This window comes from Gossypium raimondii, chromosome 7 (genome assembly GCF_025698545.1).
Source record: "Gossypium raimondii isolate GPD5lz chromosome 7, ASM2569854v1, whole genome shotgun sequence".
Classification (NCBI taxonomy): Eukaryota; Viridiplantae; Streptophyta; class Magnoliopsida; order Malvales; family Malvaceae; genus Gossypium; species Gossypium raimondii.
The window spans coordinates 50762007-50782795 of record NC_068571.1 but is presented as its reverse complement, the minus strand read 5'-3'; the positions used below and the strand labels follow the sequence as shown (position 1 = coordinate 50782795).

Below are 20789 nucleotides of genomic sequence, written 5' to 3'. Positions count from 1 at the left end.
CCTCCTAAAATAATGATGGATCGATAAATGTTCTATGGTAAGAAAGCAATCCTAGATCTTTGGCCCCCCATTATTATCACTAGGCATCTTGTTCAACTTCTTCAATACACCACATTCAAAGCACCGAGACGAAAGACAATCGCCACCTCTTTTAGATGATAGTTGTAGTAGAAGGAAAAAATATAAATTAATGAGTAGGTTGAATAAAAAAATATGAAAAATAAAAACTTGATATAAGTCGAGTTGTTTGAAAGATTTTTGGAATACAAATATACAAGTTAAAAAACCATAATTAATCATAGTTACAAATATACAAAAATATCCCTAGAGCAACGTGGTGCACTTGGAGGATCTTTACTAACCATATGTATAGAGCTAGATGAAAGCCTACTTCAAACATATGTAATGGAAGGAAAAAGCCCCTTCCAACTATTATGACCTCACTCATCCGATGAAGGCTCGATGAAATCGAAACTAGTACTATAATGTACCATATGCAAACACTGTAAGTGTATCATGGTTGTCATTTCCTCTATGGTAGTAGTACACAATAGCTCCTCACTCTCTACCAAAATATCATCTATTAAGGGATTGCCAACCATTTTAAACAAAAGAAACAACAAACAAAAAATATAGAGAAAAAGAATAAGCGATCGTGCAATAAAAAGGAATAAAGGAAGGAAAGTTAGGGGAAGAAAGAAAATGCAAAGTTGCTATTTTTAGGCTCCGGCACGCAACCTATTTATAAGTGTTTCGAAAAAAATAGATCAACATTCCAAATGAAATGCCCGCGATAAGAAACAATGCATTCCTAATAAATCCAATCAAATGTGACCATACGTCTAAGGGCAATTAATGCAAAGGTACGACGACCGGTGAGATAATGATGATGTTGCAAAACCTTGTGAAAGCCTCACCAAATGAACATAGTTAACCTCACTACAACATTAACTCAAGCAAACCACCTTATAACTTGCCTTTCTTCTAAGAGGAAAATTGTTATACCCTTACCTTAAGCACCCCTCGCTAGAACAATTGACCATTATAAAGACTTGACGACGTACAACCTCACCATGGCTTGGCCAGAAAAGCTAAACCTGATGGCCAGGCCCAAACAATCCATAAAAGATATATTGAAAAGGGTCTCTAATAACATTATAAATCCATTATATTTAACAAATGTCTCGTCTTATCTTTTTAGGTTGACTCCAATAGTGCCTTAGGTTGACACATGCCACACTATCACTTCACCTAAGGGGAGGGAAACTTAATGCCTAAGACCCACACCCAACCTCCATAACTTATAAAACCCCCTCATCACTACCTCTATTGTAAAACACAACATCTTGTGTAGTTTTACTGTTATAGCAATTAATTATACCCTCGCCTTAAATCCCCATCGTCTGAACAGTTGACCATTACAGAGACCTAGCAAAGCTCAACCTAGCTGTGGTTTTTCTAGAAGTGCTCAGTCTCATGGCCTGGAATAGATATATTAGGAAAGGCCCTAGACAACACTTCTTATCAATCCACCGCATACAATAGATGCGTCGTCTAATTCCTTTGAGTTGACTCCAAAAATGCATTAGGCTAACACATGCCACCTTATCATTGCACTTAGGAGGAGGGGAACTCAATAGCTGAGACCCACACTTAGCCTCCATCCTTATAAACATCCCCTTATCTCTGGGTAAATAAACAAGAATGAGATCTAGTCTTTATTTTGCTGATAATCTATCCCACACACTCATAAACCTCCAAGTTTAGCGGCTCTCCACACTTCCTACAATATGAATCGTTGTTGCTGTGACAACTCTCTCTCATACTTGTGTAATAAAACAAACATCCTTGTAGTTTTAGTGTTATAACAATATCTTTCAATTGTATTGATTTAAGAAGGCAGGAATGGATTAATTTCAAATCTTAAATACTATCTAAAAAAAAGGATTTTATAGACCAAATCCACTTAAGCTGAAGTACATGGGAGGGCTCTTGAATGAAAGCCAAATGTTAATCAATAATTAATTTAAGCATAAAGGTTTAGATAATTCAAAATTTAGCGAATGTAAAATAGCATCACCCGCAATATCTTAAACATGATCTATAATTGATTAAAAAAATGATCCCTAAGTAGTCTAAAAAATATTATCCCTAAGTTAGGTCACAGGTTTGCTCAATATCTCCCCCATCTTCAGCCAATTGCTTCAAAAATTTCCATTTTTCACAACTTGGACCTTTGTCTCATTAATGCACTGAAAAGTCAGGCTGAATATTTATCACAATTTTAGCCAGCAAGTAATAAAGGTTTTCAATGGCATGATTATTAATATTATATTCAGTGGAGTATGCATGCTTCTCTTGTTGCTCTTCTACTGTACTTAATTTAAAGGTTTAGTTTTGTACTTTAATTTGCTTTATTTTGGTCCTTGTATAATTATTACTATTATGACTTGGTCCAAATCATTAGTAAAAGAAATAACTATTTTGTTAATAATAGAAGAAGGTAAGATATTTAAAATTAAGACATACTCAAATCGGGTATAAAATAGAGACAAAAGATGATAATTTCCTCTTAAAGAATGAAAGACCCTGGCTGTCAAAATCAGGTGATTAGCAAAACACAAATGGGTTAACTTTGATCGTGCCCTGATGTGTACATACGTGGAAAATTTGAAAAATACCTGACAAACATATTCCTTTTGATTCAAATCCTATCATCTTGTTTATAAATATATGCATTTATGAATAACCACCTGATTTAGAATTGGACTAATCAAATAAAATGGTTCATAAATAATTTACAATTTTTTTTTCTAAATTCTGACATGATGACCGTCCTTTAATATATATGAAATTAGTTTGGGTAGATTTTGATGATTGAGTTGGACCCGTTTATAAAACGTCTCAATCTTGAAAGAAGCTTGTGAAATTTTGTAAGCCACTTAGGGGGGCTAAGGACAAATGTATGGAGTCCTTGACAGTTGAAAACAGTAACAACATAAATCAATGTCTTAAATGAAAGCCTGTGCCAAATAATTTGGTAAGCATCAACCATATGTTCCTTAGAGAGAGAAGATTTATATATTGTAAGGTGACCCCTTTTTCTTCTTTTCTTTTTTTTTTTTTTTTGTCCCTAACATCTCTATTGTGACATCTTCACACCTTCAATTGTTATAAAGTTGAGATCCTCGCTGTTTCTCCTGTTTGATGTGTCACTTATTGTATTGGGAAGTTAAACCCCTCGGGTGGAAAAAAGAAGAAGAAAACACAGAGTCTTCCTCCACAGCAGTAAAGGGAAAACCCATCATTTCTTCGTTCTTGTTGGTTCTAAAATGGGTTTTAAGATTGGGATTTTCAAGGTATTTTTGTCGCTAATAAGTGACCGAAAGAAGTAAAGTGAATATCATTTCAATAAATTTTTTAAAAAGGGTAAAGTACAATTTATTCATGATATTATCATGTGATTTCTTAAAAATTAAAAGAATTATATAAGCAATTATTTAAGTTTTAGGCGACTTCCAACCCTCCTTTTACGCCTACTTATATGATTAAAAATAATGTATTTATCACATAATTACGAATGAAATAAATTATAATAATTTTGTTTAATGAATGTTATAGTAGGATTAGGGCTCCAAAAAGAGATATCTAAGAAATATATATTGGTTTTATGGATTAATCCTCAAACACATCTTTTAATGAAAGCATTAAGAACCATACAAAATTAGAATAAAGTAACAAATTGCTTTAGATATTGCTATAAAAGCCGAAGAAAAAAGAATGCTGCAAAAATATGAAACAAGACAAGATAAAAAAGTTGGTGGGTTTATACTTTTATTTATAATGGCGGAAGGCTTAAGAGCCGAAAGTTACACATTATTATTAGATTTAAAATGAAGAAAGGGAGGCCTATGGTCTAATGACCTACCAATACTAGTCTCCAATATGTAAGGAAGAGGGAAGGTATCTTATTTACACCTAATATCAATACCAGTTTGAGAACTCTGAATAAAAATAGTTGATACTATATATAGTATTATTCCATTACTTAATTTTCATATGCCCATGGCTTTAGCCTTTGCAGTTTCCACTTTCCAACCCAACCCAACCCATACACACACACATATATATATATTATAATTATTAGATTAATGGTAGCAATGTATTGATTCCTTTTTAAATAGAATTAACTTTTTGTTATTTCTAAATTGTACTGGTGTTTATTGATTGGGCCAGCAACTCAATCAAATACTTTAAGTTTGTAAAAAAATAATGTAAATTACACTCTAGGTCATTAAACTATTAGTAAGTTTATGTTATGATCACTCAACTTCAAAATGTTATGAAATGGTCACTGAACTATTTGAAAGCTTTCATTTAAGTCACTGGTTTGTTAAATTTGTTACTATATGACCTTTTTTTGCACCATTCACACCAATCAAAAGCTCTTCTTCTTCTCCTTCTCTTCTACAGTTTTTTTTTATGAAATAGCTTTGAATGTCATGAATCTACGGACCAAAATTCAATCAACTTTTTCTTTGATCTCTAACACTGACCGTCAGATCGAATTGGATCTGAGGTATGTTCTTCTACTCGTCGATGGGTACCGATCCACCGTACCAATTATTGAATTGTCGCTTAGAGCTCGCTAGCCAAACTTTATTAAGAAAGAAGAAGCTTAACAGCCCAATGACTTAAATAAAAAAATTTTCGAATAGTCCAGTGACTTAAATGAAAACTTTTGTATAGTTTAATGATCATTTTGTATCTTTTTGAAGTTGAGTGACCAAAACGTAAACTTAATAATAATTTAATGAATTTAGGTGAAATTTACCCTAAAAAGTAAAGACAAAATATTATATATTTTATGTCCCCTTGAGCGGTAGCTCCTAAAGCCCAAACCAGCCAATAATATGGGCTTAGACCTACCGTGTGAACCGACAATAAAATAATGTGAATTATGCATTCTATTATATAATTCTTTTTTATATTATGTAGGTTGGTTTTATTGTTTATATTTAGGGTTTTTCTCTAATAATGTGTCTTATCGTTATTTTTATTAGAAATGTTAACTTAAATTTTCATGTGATTTTACTGAATAAAAAAATCATGTGATTATTAGAAAAGAAAAGAAAAAAGACGCAGACATGATGGTATTAGTGTTAGAAAAAAATCGATGGTTCTCATACACACTATCCATCTTTATTCTATTTAATTCAAAATGCCTGCTTTAGCTAAGCACTCCAATATTTGTACGATAACTTTATGGGATTGGAAATTGGAAGGCTAAAAAACAGCAAAGGCAACCCATGCCTATCTTTCTTTTATGAAAGCAATAATGAATTGCATATATAAATATGGCCCCTACGTATACTTAGTTTATCATTTTCAAGTATGAAACTGTGATTCCACGTTATTTTTATCATTTTTCAATAGGAGAATGATAACTCAGATTTTTCTTCCTGATTTTTAGTTTTTTCCTCCTGAAAAAATATAATTTGTCATTCTCTTATTGAAAAGGGATAAAAATGATATGAAATCACAGATTCATACAATCCTTTCTCTTTTGGCATAACTATAATATTAAAATGAACATAATAAAATATAAGTTATTAACAAGTCAAATTTTATATTTACGTAATACTTTAATTACGTTTTTTGGTTATATATATAAAAAAGGAACAATTCTAAAAAAAAAAGAAGGAGAGGAATATTAATATAAATACATAAATTACACATACCATTACTATAAAACCTTAAATACTATAATTAGAAGCTCATCTCTATCACTATCATCATGTGAATTCAATACAAAGTCGCTATCATTTAAGGGCTAATATATTTAGTCAATAAAAGTAATGTGGCCTAATACGAATGGTAGGGTCATAATTTTAGGGTGTATATTTATTCTTGCGATACACATGTTTATCGTATGTATTAATTATATTATATTTAATTATTTTTAAAAAGCATTAATAATATGGTCACGAAATTAAAACATAATAATATAAAAGTTTAATTTTAACAACATAATGATTTATATTAAACTGAATTTAAGTAAACAACATTTTAAAATTATTTTAAAATATATATTATAATAGTAAATAATGTGAAATTCTGTTTTATATATAATTTCTAACTTAATATTAATTATTAATTAGTGAAGGCAGATTATTAAATAAATTTAAATATTGTGGCCCGTTAAAATTTTATTATAATATTATTTATATTCTAAATATCTATTTCATCTTAATAATGTATTTAATTAATTTGTAAAAGAAAAAGTGGTTTAAATTATTTTAAAATTTGTAGTGGATTACGATATAAAATTGTGAGTTGAATTATTGAATATAAGCAAATTGAAAGAAATTATTATGAAAATACAACTTACAAAACCCCATTAAAATTATATAAAAATGCGGAGGGTTTATGTTGCAATTTTCCCTCCACATATGCTTTCTTTCTTTTCTAGCCACATATCAAAATTTCATAGTGTGAACACATTTAAAACTTAAGGATCTTGTAATATATAATATACATTAGATTTAAGGTTTAGACGTGTTTAGGTTAATAATATTTCATGGAGACAACAAAATGAAAAGAAGTAAAATTTTGCAACACTTACAAAACATGCACAAAAAAATCAAAACACAACTTTGAATACTTGTAATATTTAGGTTTGAGTTTAGTTATTAATAATATTTTAGCAATTTGTAAATAATACAAACAAATAGTAGTTACATTTAATTAGTTGACAACTTTGATTCAAATTTATAAATACATATTCGTTTTATCTTTTAAAGAAAATTCATTTTTTAAGTCTAATATGATATCGAGCATAAAAACTATACAATTAATTTTTTCTTGCCATCTAAACAAAATTTCTTTTTATTATTATTATTATTATGTCAAACTTCTTTATTGATATATCTTTTAGAGATCGATTTGAACATATTGCCTTCATCAATTAGATAATTCAACCTTAATCTTGTGTCTTAACCCTTTTTAGTGACAACTACGATTTTTGGAAACAATCCATGCTAATGGCTCTAGCTTTCAAGAAAAATAGTAGATTTATTAATGATTATCTTCAATAGTTTGATGCCTCTGTAGAATAGATTCTAGATCCATTTATAAATTTTGTTCACTTATAACGATCATAGTGTGATATACCTAAATCAAAAGTGTATGATGGACTATACATGCATGACTCATATATTTTTATCTAAAGGAAAACATGAGTTCTACATAACTCAAAAAAGAGATGATTGATAACCTCACTTCCTCCATCATCAATAGGTTTCGACCTAAGGTGAAAGTTATAGAAAATTAGCGATCGTGAAGTGACCCTTTGTAATGATTTACTTGCACTCCCTCGAAGCCCGTGATTTGACAATCTTGTGTCCATGAAGGAGTAGATTTAGATTGAAGGCTACTCCTGGATGATCTTTTACTTTCTTCTACTTTATTTTCATCTATTTTAGAAAGTTTATAATTTTACTTTTTAGAATTGAACTTTTTGAATGTTATAATGGTTGGATTTTTTTTACATTGGTGCACATTTGCTTTTCCACTCCTTACGTATAATTATAGTAACATTAATTCTAGACAAAGCATTGGTGATTAATTTACTTAGTTATAAATAACTTATCTATACCGTCTTCATCCATATGATACTTACACTACTATTACACTGTCAAATTGTTTTCAGCACTTACCCAAACACTTGCCCAACCGCCCTCCGATCATCACCACCGTGCAAAGGTCAACCTTTCTACATACACCAAATTAAATACGAACAATATGCACATTGTCATGTGGGCAGTATGTTTTAGAGAGCAAAATGATACAGTTAATAGTTTTAAAGAATTAGTGATTAAATTAGTTTGACTTAAATGCCAAATTCAGTTAATATTTTTACAATAATAATAATAATGTACTTTGATTTGAAATCTCCTAAATTTTTGCTAATTTAATTACTTCCGTCCAATAAGGTTAAAGACGGAAAGCAAAATGTAATTATTTCTCATTAGCAATTTAATATTAGTGAAACCAAATTTAGAATCTAATCATCATCAAAATTAGTGGGGTAGGAGAGACCAAAAATAAAGTAATACTAGCATTACACTTTTGGATTAATTTTGTGTTTTAATCAATAAAAAGTGGTGTCCACATAAAAAGTTCAATGCCTTCGTTCCCAAGTTTGGAAATTATTCACGCACAAATATTATACCAACTCTACCGTTTTCAAATTAAAGAAAAATGGTGCTAAAATATTTCTATTAATATTAAACATAACTATCACATAATTTAATTAGGGTATTATAATTTCGCCTCCTTAAAATAGCATAAACATGTAGCCTTTCATATTGGTAATGCTCATACCTACATTCTAACTATACCTGATCATAGATAGGCCATCCGTTTAACTTTGAAGGTTCATCTAAAAGAAAGATTTTTAATAAAAATATAAACCCGAAAAATGAGCTTGGACAAAAAATAAAGTATGTCTTTTAAAAGGGCTAAGCTCGAGTAGATTTTTTTTGTCCAAGCTCGGCCCGACCCGAATCACATGTCTATACCTTTTTATGAATTTTTAATTTGTTGGGAAATATATATTTTTAGCGTATTTGATGTATTATATTCTTAAATTTATTTTATATAAAAATAATCTAAAAAATTTTATTATGGTCGGACCGGATCGAGCTCATGTTTAACATTTTTAATATGAGTCGGGTTTGAACAAATTTTAAATTTATTTTTTAGCCAAATCTAGATCTAAAAAATAAGCCTAAAATCCTAAATCCGACCCATCTAGCCCATGATCAAATGTAATTATATGTACCAATTAAAGAGGTGTTCACTGTTTGGTTGGAAATTCCAATCAATTTTTTAAAGAATTGCCTTTTTCATATTCGTGCTGATCCAAAAATCAATTACATTATTTAAAATAAAATAAATCTAAATATTTTTATAATTAAATTTAAATACAAATATTTTTATTATTAAATATGAAATTAAGTTATATTGGGCCAGTCTGAATTCACAAAATATCTATTTACGATCCGACCTATCTGGTTCAAGCGTACCCCAACCAAGCAAATAGCCCAGCCTATTGAAATGGTACTAAATGGGGTTTGCAAAAGGGATAAATCTCAAAATTATACATCAACTTTGATTTAATGTGTAATTTGATATATAAACTTTAATCTGGTGCAATTGTACACATAAAAATTTGATTGTGGTTCAAATGTATATATGAAACTTTAAATTTGATTCGATCATGCACAATTAAAGAAATAAATACATCAATTTATTTTTATATTGGATAAATATAATTATATGTGTATGCAATATATAAACATAAAATTATGCTATACCAATAACTATGTTAATAATGTATGAGAGTTGGTTCAAATCAAATCAAAATTTAATGTATGAAACTGCACAAAATCAAAGTACATGTATAAAATTGCACATTAAACTAAAATTCATGTATAGTATTAAGATTTATCCCTTTGTAAAAAGATCGATTTAATTAGAATTCTTTTTGCTATATTATAATAAATTTAATTGCAATTCCAAAACAATAAAGGTAAAATTCATAAATGGTTACCTAATTATTAAAAGTTTTCTTATATTCCGACTTTAATAGTTGAATGACATGTAATTTACCCTAATTTCAATTAAAAATCTCTAGTACCTAATTTTATTTCTAATAGTTGGCATTCTGCTAGTGGTTTAAATATATATTTTTAATATTTTTAATGGAAAAATTAACGGTTGTTTCTTAAATTCATGAATTCTTTTTATATTTTATAAATATATTTTAGAAAAGTAAAATATTTATTCTTAATCTTTCTTCAACTCATGATTAAAAAGAAAATGTGCTTCAAACACTTGAACTCGTCACATCCTACTACATTAACAACAATACTAAATTCAAATATTTTTTTAATTATATGTTTAGGTGTTTCTTCACACCTCAAATGATTGCATGAGTCTCCTTCATATTATATATAAGTTCAAAAATGTGCTTTTATTATTATTATTTAAAACAAAACACAAAGGAACACTTTGGGTTGGAACAAAAAAGTGATTGTGCCACATTTGATGTGTCTATTTGATAAAGACAATTCCAATTAAGAAAAATCTCAACTTTATGTGAAATATGATCTTCCACTCCCTATAAATCAACCATATAATATATTACAATATTGGACACAGAATCAAGAGGTGGGTCATCTTTTCCACTCTTTCAAACCTTCATTCTGTTTTTATTTTTTAAATCACTTCTCAAAGCTTGATTAGACCGTCGTGGAAACTTGGCTTTTCTCCATGATTTAAAGTCTACTTTGTCCCTACCTCAACTTGCATTTCCTTCCTATACATTGCATATATTTTATACCATATTAAAGTCTTCAGTTTTTCTTTTCTTGATAAGATATTAAAGTTTAGTTGGTCACGTACAAAAGTTTTAGGTTATAACTGTTATTATTATTATTTTTATATTTTATGAAATTTTAATTTGATTATTTTTAGCTAATGTATTTTTTAATTTAATATTTTAATCCTCACGAAATGATGATGGTTAAATTCATTAAGTTATGCTATTTTTAAAGTCTGTTGCAAGAAATATATTATCATATGTGTAATAACATGTCAACTTATTATTTTCACATATTACTCACTAAACATTTAGTTAGTTGATTAGGAGCTGTCATTTGTGTCAAGACTAAAATTTCAAATTTTAAAAGTATAAGGACTTGAAATGACCCAATTACGAATATAAACCAAATCTACAATTGTATGCATAGTACAAGATTAACAGTTGAATTTAACCAAATAAATTTAACTGTTATTGTTTTAATCAAGATTAAACTTTCAAAATTTAGAAATTACAAATATATATAAGGACTAATATCAAAATTTAACCAAAATTCACTGTCCAAATAATTGTTAGCTCAAAGATAATATAAGTATATTATGGAACCTTAGCAATGTATATATGTATATAAATGAGACAATGGTTGAACAATAAAAAAATCACATCTAATCATTAATTCATCTTTGGACATATAAAACTCTATAAAGTTTTCTTTTCTCGTTATCGTTTCAAAAATTGGGAGTTGGGAGATTCCCTTCTCCATTTACTATATTTTATCATTTGCCATCCCATTTTAGTTCATGAACCTTGTTCTTTAGCTTACCATTATTTTTTTTTCTCTTCTTTTGTCAACTCTCCCCTTATTATTAACTCTTTTAGAAAATTATCGATTGAGTTTTTAACTCGATTGGTATGGACATTGTTATTAATGCATGAGGATATGGGTTCAAGTGCATTGAAGCGCATTATCCTCCTATTTATGGATTGGGAAGAGGCTATAGATAGTTCTAAACATTGTATCAAAAAGAATAAATATGATTATAACTTATAATAAAATTGCTCAAAAAATAAAAAACACAAAATATAACTACTAAATAGATTGGATTTTCTTCATATTCAAATTATTTTAGGCATGAGCTTTTTTGGGCATGGACTTTTTTTATTCAGATTGGTTCAAGTTGAGCGGACTTTGACAGATTCAAATAATTATTTTATTTATTTTATAAATATATACCATATTATATGCATAAATTTTGTATATTTAAATTATTATAATAATATATATAAAAGTGCGAGTTTGAAAAAGTTTTAATTGATGAAAATAGCTTTTATTGTTTATTATATTACTATATTGATAATTAAATAACTTTTATCTTTTTATTAAATTTATAAATCTAATACTCATATTTTAAAGTATTTATTTCAAGCTTTAAAAATAAAATATTTATCCCAAAACCCAAATATATTGTTCAGAGTCCAAATCCAAATAACATACTCATTATTATCCAAACCCAAAATAATTAATTATATCCCAAATCTCAAGTCCAAAATAAAAGAAATCAAACCCAATACTCAAGTACAAATTGTAAAATTAAAACCCAACTCAAAATCTAATTTATAAAAATAATATTTTATTAAAATATTAAATTTTAATAATATTTTATGTATTGCAAATTATATATATGTATTGTAATATATTAAATTACACATGCTATAATATGTATTAATATATTATGTAATACTATAATGCATACTATAATTTATCATATACGTATTATTTATATTTAATAATATATATCATTATATCAACTTTATAAAATATATCTTAACATTACTAGCATTATTAACAATTTAAATGAATTTAGGCAACAATTTTAATATTATATCTATATGGAGTTATATTAATAGTTATATAATATATAATTATATTATGTAATAATTTATCTATATCTTATAATATATTAATAGCTCTATATGCATTATAGTTATGGTAATAATGATATAATATTATTATATTATGTAAAAGAGGATCCGCTTACATTAATGTAAAACAAAAACAGATTACACACATTTGTAACTCTTCATACAATTAATATTTTAACAATTTGATTGTTAAATTTCATGTTTTATTTACATAGATCGTTCATGTCAAGTTTTGAATAAATTAAAATGTCTATCAATTTGTTTAATATAAAGAACTTTCAACTATCGAATATATATTAATAAAGACAATATTCTTGATTGATATGAAAATATATCAAATTGATTTGAAACTTTATGTGCATGACAAGTATAACTATGTTGATAAATTAAATAGTCGGTTTGTTAAAATACATACAGAGAGTTATATATGTAACTGCTAAAGAAAATTTTGAACTAATTACAAAGCGTCACATGTCAAGTCAAAATTACCATGGTCAAATTAAAATTATTGTGAGTAAAAATGATGACATCACGTCTTGTGTCATAATTATTACTTCTCTTAATTAATTTAAATATTAGCGATAAATAATAAAAATATATTATTATTTCTTGAATTAATTAAATTAATATGAGATAAATAATAAATATAAGAGAAGCTTTTGAAATATGAAGAGAAGTTTTGGTACGCATTTCTACAATAATGTCGTTAAAATTTGATAATGTGACACTATCAACTAATAATATGAAGACACGTGGCAACCTCAAATCAACTTTTTTTTTGAAAATGCACAAATTTATAAAAAATTATAAAATCATTATACATAGAGAATTAACATGGACAAGCGGTTGCCATTTAATCCCTATATATTTTAAAAGTTTAGTCTCTCTACTTTTGATTTCAAAATTCAAATCTAGTTGTTAACATAGTTAATATGTTGTTACATTTGTTGATTTGACATTTTGAAATTAAAAAAACTTAATTGATAGTCATGTAATTAAAAAAATGATGTTGTAATGAACTTAAATTTAACAAATTAAATCTATCAATGTTATTAATTGAACTGGATCTCGAAATTTTAAAATTAGAAGGACTAAATTCTAAAAATAAAAGTATAAAATTAAATTTCAAAATTGTGAAGAGTATAGAGACTTATTACATATTTTAACCTCTTTCTTCTTTTTCAAGTTTTTCACTTGAATTTGTTCATCTCTTTGAAACTGGTTTGTTGTTTTTTTAATAAAATGATAATTATTTTAAATTATAAAAAAGGAAAAATAAATATTAAAAGTTTTATGAACTTTTAAAATTTTAATTTTAATTTTAAAATTATAAATTTTATTTTATGTATTTTTAAAGAGTAAGGACCAAATTAATAGACATTATAAATATTAAGGGCTAAAATAATTATTTTATCTTTTTATAATTACCACATCTACAACTTTAATAGAAAAATTGGAGGGACCAATATTTTTAAATAAAAAAGGCAGGAACTACAAGGACTAAATTTTAAATTTCAGAAATGCATAGGGACTTCTGACATATTTAAACCTAATAATAATAATTTAAGACGCACGGGGAAGATTAAAGTCGAAGCAGAGACAGCAAAAGGGTTACAAAGGAGGAAGATTTAAGGCTGCTCTTCTCTATTTTATTATTATTATATGTTTTCTTTATTATTTTATATATTAGAGCTAAGCATACGCTTCCACTCTCTTGCCTCTTCACAAATCGTAAGTTAATTTCCCGCCATCTTTATTTGAAGATTTGAGTAGCCATTATTGGCGGCATTGCTTCTTATGGAAGAAAAAAGAATTAGGGTTTATTGCTGCTTTTGGTGTCCCTTAGAATTTAGTTCCTTTAAAATACTTTGATGGTTCCTGTAAATCAAAGTTTATTGATGTTTAATTTCTCATCATATATCTTGTCCTATTTGATAATTTGGGGTAGATTTTATCTTTAACAAAACATGTGAATATTCCCTAAGAATTAATATGATGTATTTGCTTGTTGAATCATTCCGTTATTTTTCTTGGTTTCAGGTTGTGCCATTCAAGTATGGCAGAAGTTGAGAACATTGAATTTAAGTGGGGTAAAAAGAGAGGAATTGGTGCGAGAAATAGAGATGTTCAGTTTTATGAATCATTCACTTATGATGGCCTCTGTTACACTCTTTATGACAATGTTTATCTTCACAAAGAAGGCCACTCTTTAACTTTTCTAGGGAAACTTATAAAAATATGGGAAAATCCCGATAAATCCAAGAAAGTGAAGATTTTATGGTTTTTCCGACCTTCTGAGATATCAAAATATCTTAAAGTTGAATTGAATCATCCTAATGAAGTGTTCTTGGCATCTGGTGACGGAGTTGGCCTATTTAACATTAATCCCTTGGTAATTGGAATTCCATAACTTGTTTCAGTACTCCATATTTCTTTCATTATCTGAAATTTGACAATTGTAGTTTATATTTGTGGTTACTTGTGTATTTACAGTCCAGTATTTGAGTTTTGGTAGCTATCGAGTTTATTAATTTTATTTTTTGCTTTTTACTATAGGGAAAAACTTTGAAGAGGACAAGTTCAAGAGCTTTCCATTCATAGTGTTAATATCTTCTTTTAGCTACTCTGTTTACATCCTGTTAAATTTCTTGCATGAAGTGGGTAGATCACAAGTTTCAATGGTCTAAGAGTTTTCATCTTTCCTAATACTTTCGAGTTTGGTCATACATGTTGGATTCATAGTGGTCTCAAGTACAGAAATTTGGTTTACAAATCTTGTTACTTATTCTTGAAAATGGTAATTTGTGTCCAATTCACTTCGGCCTTGAGGATAATTATCTTGCTAAAAGGGGTTTGTATTTAAGTTTTGCAGGCACTCAGTTTTAAAATGTAATTTTGCCAATCATTTTGATACCTGTTTTTAAGCATGTAGCATTCAGATATGTGTTCTATTTAAGTGTTTAGCAGACATTTATCTGACTAGCTACTAATTTCTCTACTTTAATTCAGGAAGCAATTGTAGGAAAATGCAATGTAGTTTGCATTTCAAAGGATAGCAGAAATCCACAACCCTCAGATCAAGAGCTCCAAAAGGCTGACTTTGTATTTTGTCGTACGTTCAATGTTAAGCGCTGCATTATTGTGGATGAAATGGATGAAAAATTTGCTGGAATTGATGGTATTACTATTTATTCTTTTATCATTTAATGTTACTTCATTGTGATTTCCTGTTCTGTGCTGGTTGTATAAATTGTTGATATTTTTGTTTCTGGAATTGTTGCAGTTAAATTTATTTTTAACCGAATGGGTTCTCTAAAGCCCCCTTCTAGTCATAACACTGATGTGGATGATAAACATACTAGTGAGACTGCTATGGCAGTAAATAAAAAGGTGATTTTGTCTAATAAGTTGAACTCGTTTGAGACTCAAAATTTTGAAGATAGACAAGGGGAACAGAAACCCGTTGTTGAAGAAACCTTTGCTGCTGATGATAGACAAGAGAATGTCTTTAACTACAAATCTGCTTCAAGCCTTAAAGCTGAAGAAAACAAAGAGTTGAAAGTTGATGAGAAATTAAAGTCCATTGAGGATTTGGGTGAGTTAGATGAGAGGCCATATAAGAAAGCAAAGCTAGATAGTTTTGGGAAAGTCTCTGATTGCAAGAACGAGATTGATGTGCTTGTACCAAATATCATTGCTTCTGAAGACGAACCCAGATGTGCTGCAAATACCAATGGGACATCAAACTCTTCCACGAAGCTGGAGTTGGGGGATGACGAACTCACAAAACCTACTTGCAAGTTGCCGAACGAGTCTTCTTCATGGCCTTCAAATGATATCATCAAAACTGATGACAAAGCATTGGAAGTTATTAGTAGACCTGATTTTGAAATTGGTGTTCTGGAGTTATCTCCTTCTTTCCTTTCCTTTTGTTTATCCCTTGCAACATGGAGTTCTAATGTGCATTAAAGATTGTGAGCTTGGTCCTATAATGTTTGAAATGGATTGTTAGCTTTAGTTATTGCAGCCTTAACACCAATACAGTAGCATCTGAACTTCAATGCTTCTCGAAGTGATTCAATTCTTTCCTAGGATGGTACGATACCTAGTAGTTGATCTCTGCCTCTTCTGTCTGTTTTGGAACTTGCCCAGTCTGCATCTGTATTGGCTTCTAGTTTTAAAGATAATAGAAGGCAATTTACCCTTAAAGTATATTAGTGTTCTTAATACAACTTGAAGATGGGATTTTTGTAGGATCATGTATGAATTGACTCACAACACTAGTTAGAATATATTTCTCTATCATTCTCTGATATTCTCTTTCATCCACTGCTTGAATATGTTTCTATTGCGAAATGCTATGGGCTAGCTACCTCAAACCCCAAAAAATATCTCGGGCAAGTCTTTGATTTCAATATCTTTTGTAGGCTTTAGCTTTCAAAGCAGCTATTTCTTCATGATCATCACCTGTGACCAATGACATGATGTACATACACAATTAATGTAGTAAGTCCATTTTTCAAGGTATTCTTTATAAATAGAATGTGATCACCTTGACTTGGAAGGCCGCCTTAATTTCTCATAGCTACCGAACTGAGAATATACAACGCAAATTTACAATAAAGAAAGGATTGAATAAATCATGACACAATCTAGGAATTGAATGTCATCCTACTTTTAGAATTCTATCCTCTAGCTTCGAGGATAGTCTAATACGTGCCTTTAGTCACATGTAGAAAGTGTTATTTTGGGAGTTTTTTTTAAATAACCTTATTATAAGTTCTGGTTATATCTGTTCTGTTTGACACTATCCTCAGAATTATACATAATCTTTTCCTAATTCATAAATAGAAGAATAATTAATTTTAACGTATTCGAATCTATACTCTTTTACATTAATAATAATATCTATACTAATCTAACTATCATTCAATTAATTACTCTTTTCAGAATTAACAAAGAGTACGGAAACAAAACTTGATCACTTCAGTAATCATAACATCCATTTTGCATCCATTTTAATAGATATAATCTAATAAATGTAACAGTCACGCAACAAAGTAAGACTTTCGGCGGATTTAAATTTGGACACGTTAAAGCTGGAAAATGTGGGGCCCCTCTTTCTAGTTAGAGTACTCGTTTGGCTGGCTGGAGGAGCTTAGCCTAACTTCTTTTCTACTAATTTATCCATTTTCATTTGTTTATTATCGAGATAATGATAAGTTTAATTCTTAAATTATTTTTAGATTTCAAATATTTTTAATAAAATGTTAATTCAAATATTAATTTTAATGTTGTTGGTATGACATTGTATGATAGTTTATGTTTATTTTATCTTGACATGACATTATTTGTCTATACATCACATCAATAAATAATTTAAAATTATAAATTCAAAAATTAAAATTCAAAAATATTAAAAGCTCATAAAAGAAAAACATGAAGTACTCATACATTGTCATACAAGTTGCCACATTTAAAATTTAACATTTTAATTAGTGTTTTGTAAAAAAATCATTTCAATTCTTTTTCACAAAGTTGATGGTCAAATTTAACTTCAAAAGAAAAAGAAAGAATAAGGGCCAAATTGACAAGATATAAACATTAGGAGCTAAATTTGACATTATGTCTTTATTATCTGGGTAAACTACACAAAAGAGTCACTCAACTATAAAAGATTTTTATTTTAGACACCCAAAATAAAAAGTTTGCAATTTAAGCACCCATATTATATAATTTTGCCATTTTGGTCATTAATCCTGTTAAAATCACAAACAGAAAGCTGAGGTGGCTATTAAAAATTGGTATAATAATAAATTTAGCTCTCAACATTTACATATTACATCAATTTAGTCAAATTTTAAAAATTTGACCTTCAAAATTACAAATATTTTCAATTTGATGCTAATTCTAAAAGCTCAAAGAAATATATAAAAATCCATAAATATTTTTAAAAATATAATAATAAATTTAAATTTTATATTAATATTAATATTAATATTTTTATTAATGATTCACAAGATTGGGGTAGGGTTGAGAAAAAAAACCCGATCAAATCGAAAATCGACTTGAATCGAGGTATTTGGGTGATTTATGAAATGTAAGTTAAAAAATTGTAGTTACCCGAAATCGAATCAAATTCTTTTATTTATTTAATATATAATTAATTCTAATTTTTATGATATAATTTTTTTTTTATGTTTGAAATAGTGAAAATGATGTAAAAGATCTTGAAAAATTGTTGTTTTTTAGAAATATTAATGAGAAAACCTTGAAATTTTATCAAATAATATTCAAAAACTATAAAACAAAACTCATTTTTTTATCAAAATAAGTCTAATAAAAACAAATCAAAAAATTAATAAGAAAAATCAAGAACTAAAACGAGCCGAATTGAATTATTATGGATAGTTCAAATAATCTAAAAAACCCAACTGAACCAAACCGATATCACCCCTAGGATGGGGAAGAGGGAGAGGGACGGGGTGAGGAAGGGCTTTTTATTTTATTTAATATTAATATAATTACTTTTATTTAATATTAATATTAATATTAATGTAAAATTTAAATTTATTATATTTTTGAAAATATTTATGTATTTTATATATTTCTTTGCATTTTTAGAATTAGGGTCAAATTGAGACTATTTGTAATTTTAGAGAGCCAATTTTTAAAATTATGATTAAATTGATATGATATATAAATGTTGAGGGTAAATTTACTATTATACTGATTTTTAATTACCACATCATCTTGTTGTTTGTAATTTTAACGGAAGTGATCAAAATGACCAAATTATGTAACATGAGTGTTTAAATTGAAAACTTTTTAATTTGAGTACCTAAAATGAAAAATTTTAATAATTGAATGACTATTTATATAATTTACCTTTATTATTTTGAGATTCCTGTTACTTATTATTATTATTATTATTATTATTATTATGATATCAATTTCAACAAACGTTTTAGGTGAAAAGAAAATATTCTTACTATGATTTATGTTTTATTGACCCATTGGAATGAGTTGTTGAGTTGGTCATAGAGCATACCCTTTTATTTTTCACACAAAATATTGATAGCCAAGCCGTATATGCAGCCAAGCTATTTGACTTCATACATGCTTAATGCTGACTTGAGCAATAAACTTTTCTCTTTCTCTTATATATATGTATGTATGATAGGGTTAGTCACGTTACATGCATTTATATAAACCTCATCCTATTATTCACTATTTCTAGCCATGGAAATCAAAATGTGGCACAGACAGAGCTCCGGCAGAGAAACCATCACATTAGGCCGTAGCTACACGCAGCGTGGCATCAAAGATGATCGTTCTAAACCGAAGTGGACAAACTTTTGGAGGAAACTTAGAAAAGAAAGGAAGAAACTGTTCAGTTCTGGTGGTACATTCCAAGCTTCTTATGAACCAGATGCTTACTCCCAAAATTTTGATCAAGGAACGGGATGGGCGGAGCCTGATAATCTTTCTCGATCTTTTTCAGCTCGGTTTGCCGATCCGTCGAGGATCTCGAGAGCCAAATTATGAGTTGTTTGCATTCATGTAATTAAGAAGTAGAAATAGGAAAGTGTTACCATGTTTAATATATCTTTTATAAGAATCCAAACTCATGGTTTTTGCATACCATTTTCTCCTCTTTTTTGAGTTAGTTTTTCTCTGCATTGCCATTTGTATATAGTTCATGTTAACTGGTTGGACTTAATGGTGAAAAAAACTCAAGCAAATTTGTTAAACCCGGAATTTTTTATGTTTCAAAGCATTGTTTGGATGTGTTTTCTGGGTCTTTTTGAATATCACAACCCAAGACAAAGAAAAGCATGGGATGTTGCAACTTTTACTCGCTCTTTGCTTTATTCACAAGCAAATGAAGATGCTTTTGAGCTTCTTCTTCTTTTTTTTACAGGTTTTCACTAGTGGACGGCACATTATTGAATAAAAAGCATAGAGAATCTTGCAGTATTTACTGTTTGATTTGCTCATATTTTAATGAATGTAGTCAGTCATTCTCAAATAGCTAAGTATGTTTTAAGTCATGTTCCACTGTCTCAAAGTTCCTTTGGCTGAAGGAAAATGAAAATAGCCAAGAGAAGTAAGAAGAAGAAGAAGCAGTCGAAGTTCAAAACTATGTGAAATTGGCACCGCCAAGCCAGCTATCATGATTATCCCCTTCAACCCCCCTGTCAGCCATTAAATTATTGCTCTCAAAAAAAATAAATTATTGCTTTAAAAGTCAATCAAGCTATAGTAGACTTTTCTTTATTTTATTATTGCACATTTTTTAAAAACATTTTTTATTTTCAAGATAAGAATATTTCGATATTATTTATCAAAATAGGTTTTTGTAATTAACCAACCACCTAATTGTGGATTGAATTTTAATTAGCATGATTATTATTATCAATATAGGAGGATATGGATTGAGCCCATTGAAATATATTATCTTTCGTTGGGGAGAGGT

General features: G+C 28.4%; 1 protein-coding gene across 1 annotated transcript; it reads left to right on the top strand.

The window, feature by feature from the left end:
• Positions 1-13908: 13908 nt before the first annotated feature.
• LOC105764717 (protein ANTI-SILENCING 1) lies at positions 13909-16615 on the top strand. The gene is made up of 4 exons (XM_012583462.2): positions 13909-14041; positions 14351-14702; positions 15320-15488; positions 15594-16615. Exons 2-4 carry the CDS (start codon positions 14367-14369, stop codon positions 16277-16279), a joined length of 1191 nt encoding a protein of 396 aa, XP_012438916.1. The 5' UTR covers positions 13909-14041; positions 14351-14366; the 3' UTR covers positions 16280-16615.
• The last annotated feature ends 4174 nt before the right edge of the window (positions 16616-20789 follow it).

Bases quoted from the DNA above. Each gene is read 5' to 3' on its own strand.
- LOC105764717 (XM_012583462.2), top strand. From the start codon at position 14,367: ATGGCAGAAGTTGAGAACATTGAATTTAAGTGGGGTAAAAAGAGAGGA. The intron at 14,703-15,319 runs GTAATTGGAATT...ACTTTAATTCAG, and splicing joins TATTTAACATTAATCCCTTG to GAAGCAATTGTAGGAAAATG. The intron at 15,489-15,593 runs GTATTACTATTT...GAATTGTTGCAG, and splicing joins AAAATTTGCTGGAATTGATG to TTAAATTTATTTTTAACCGA.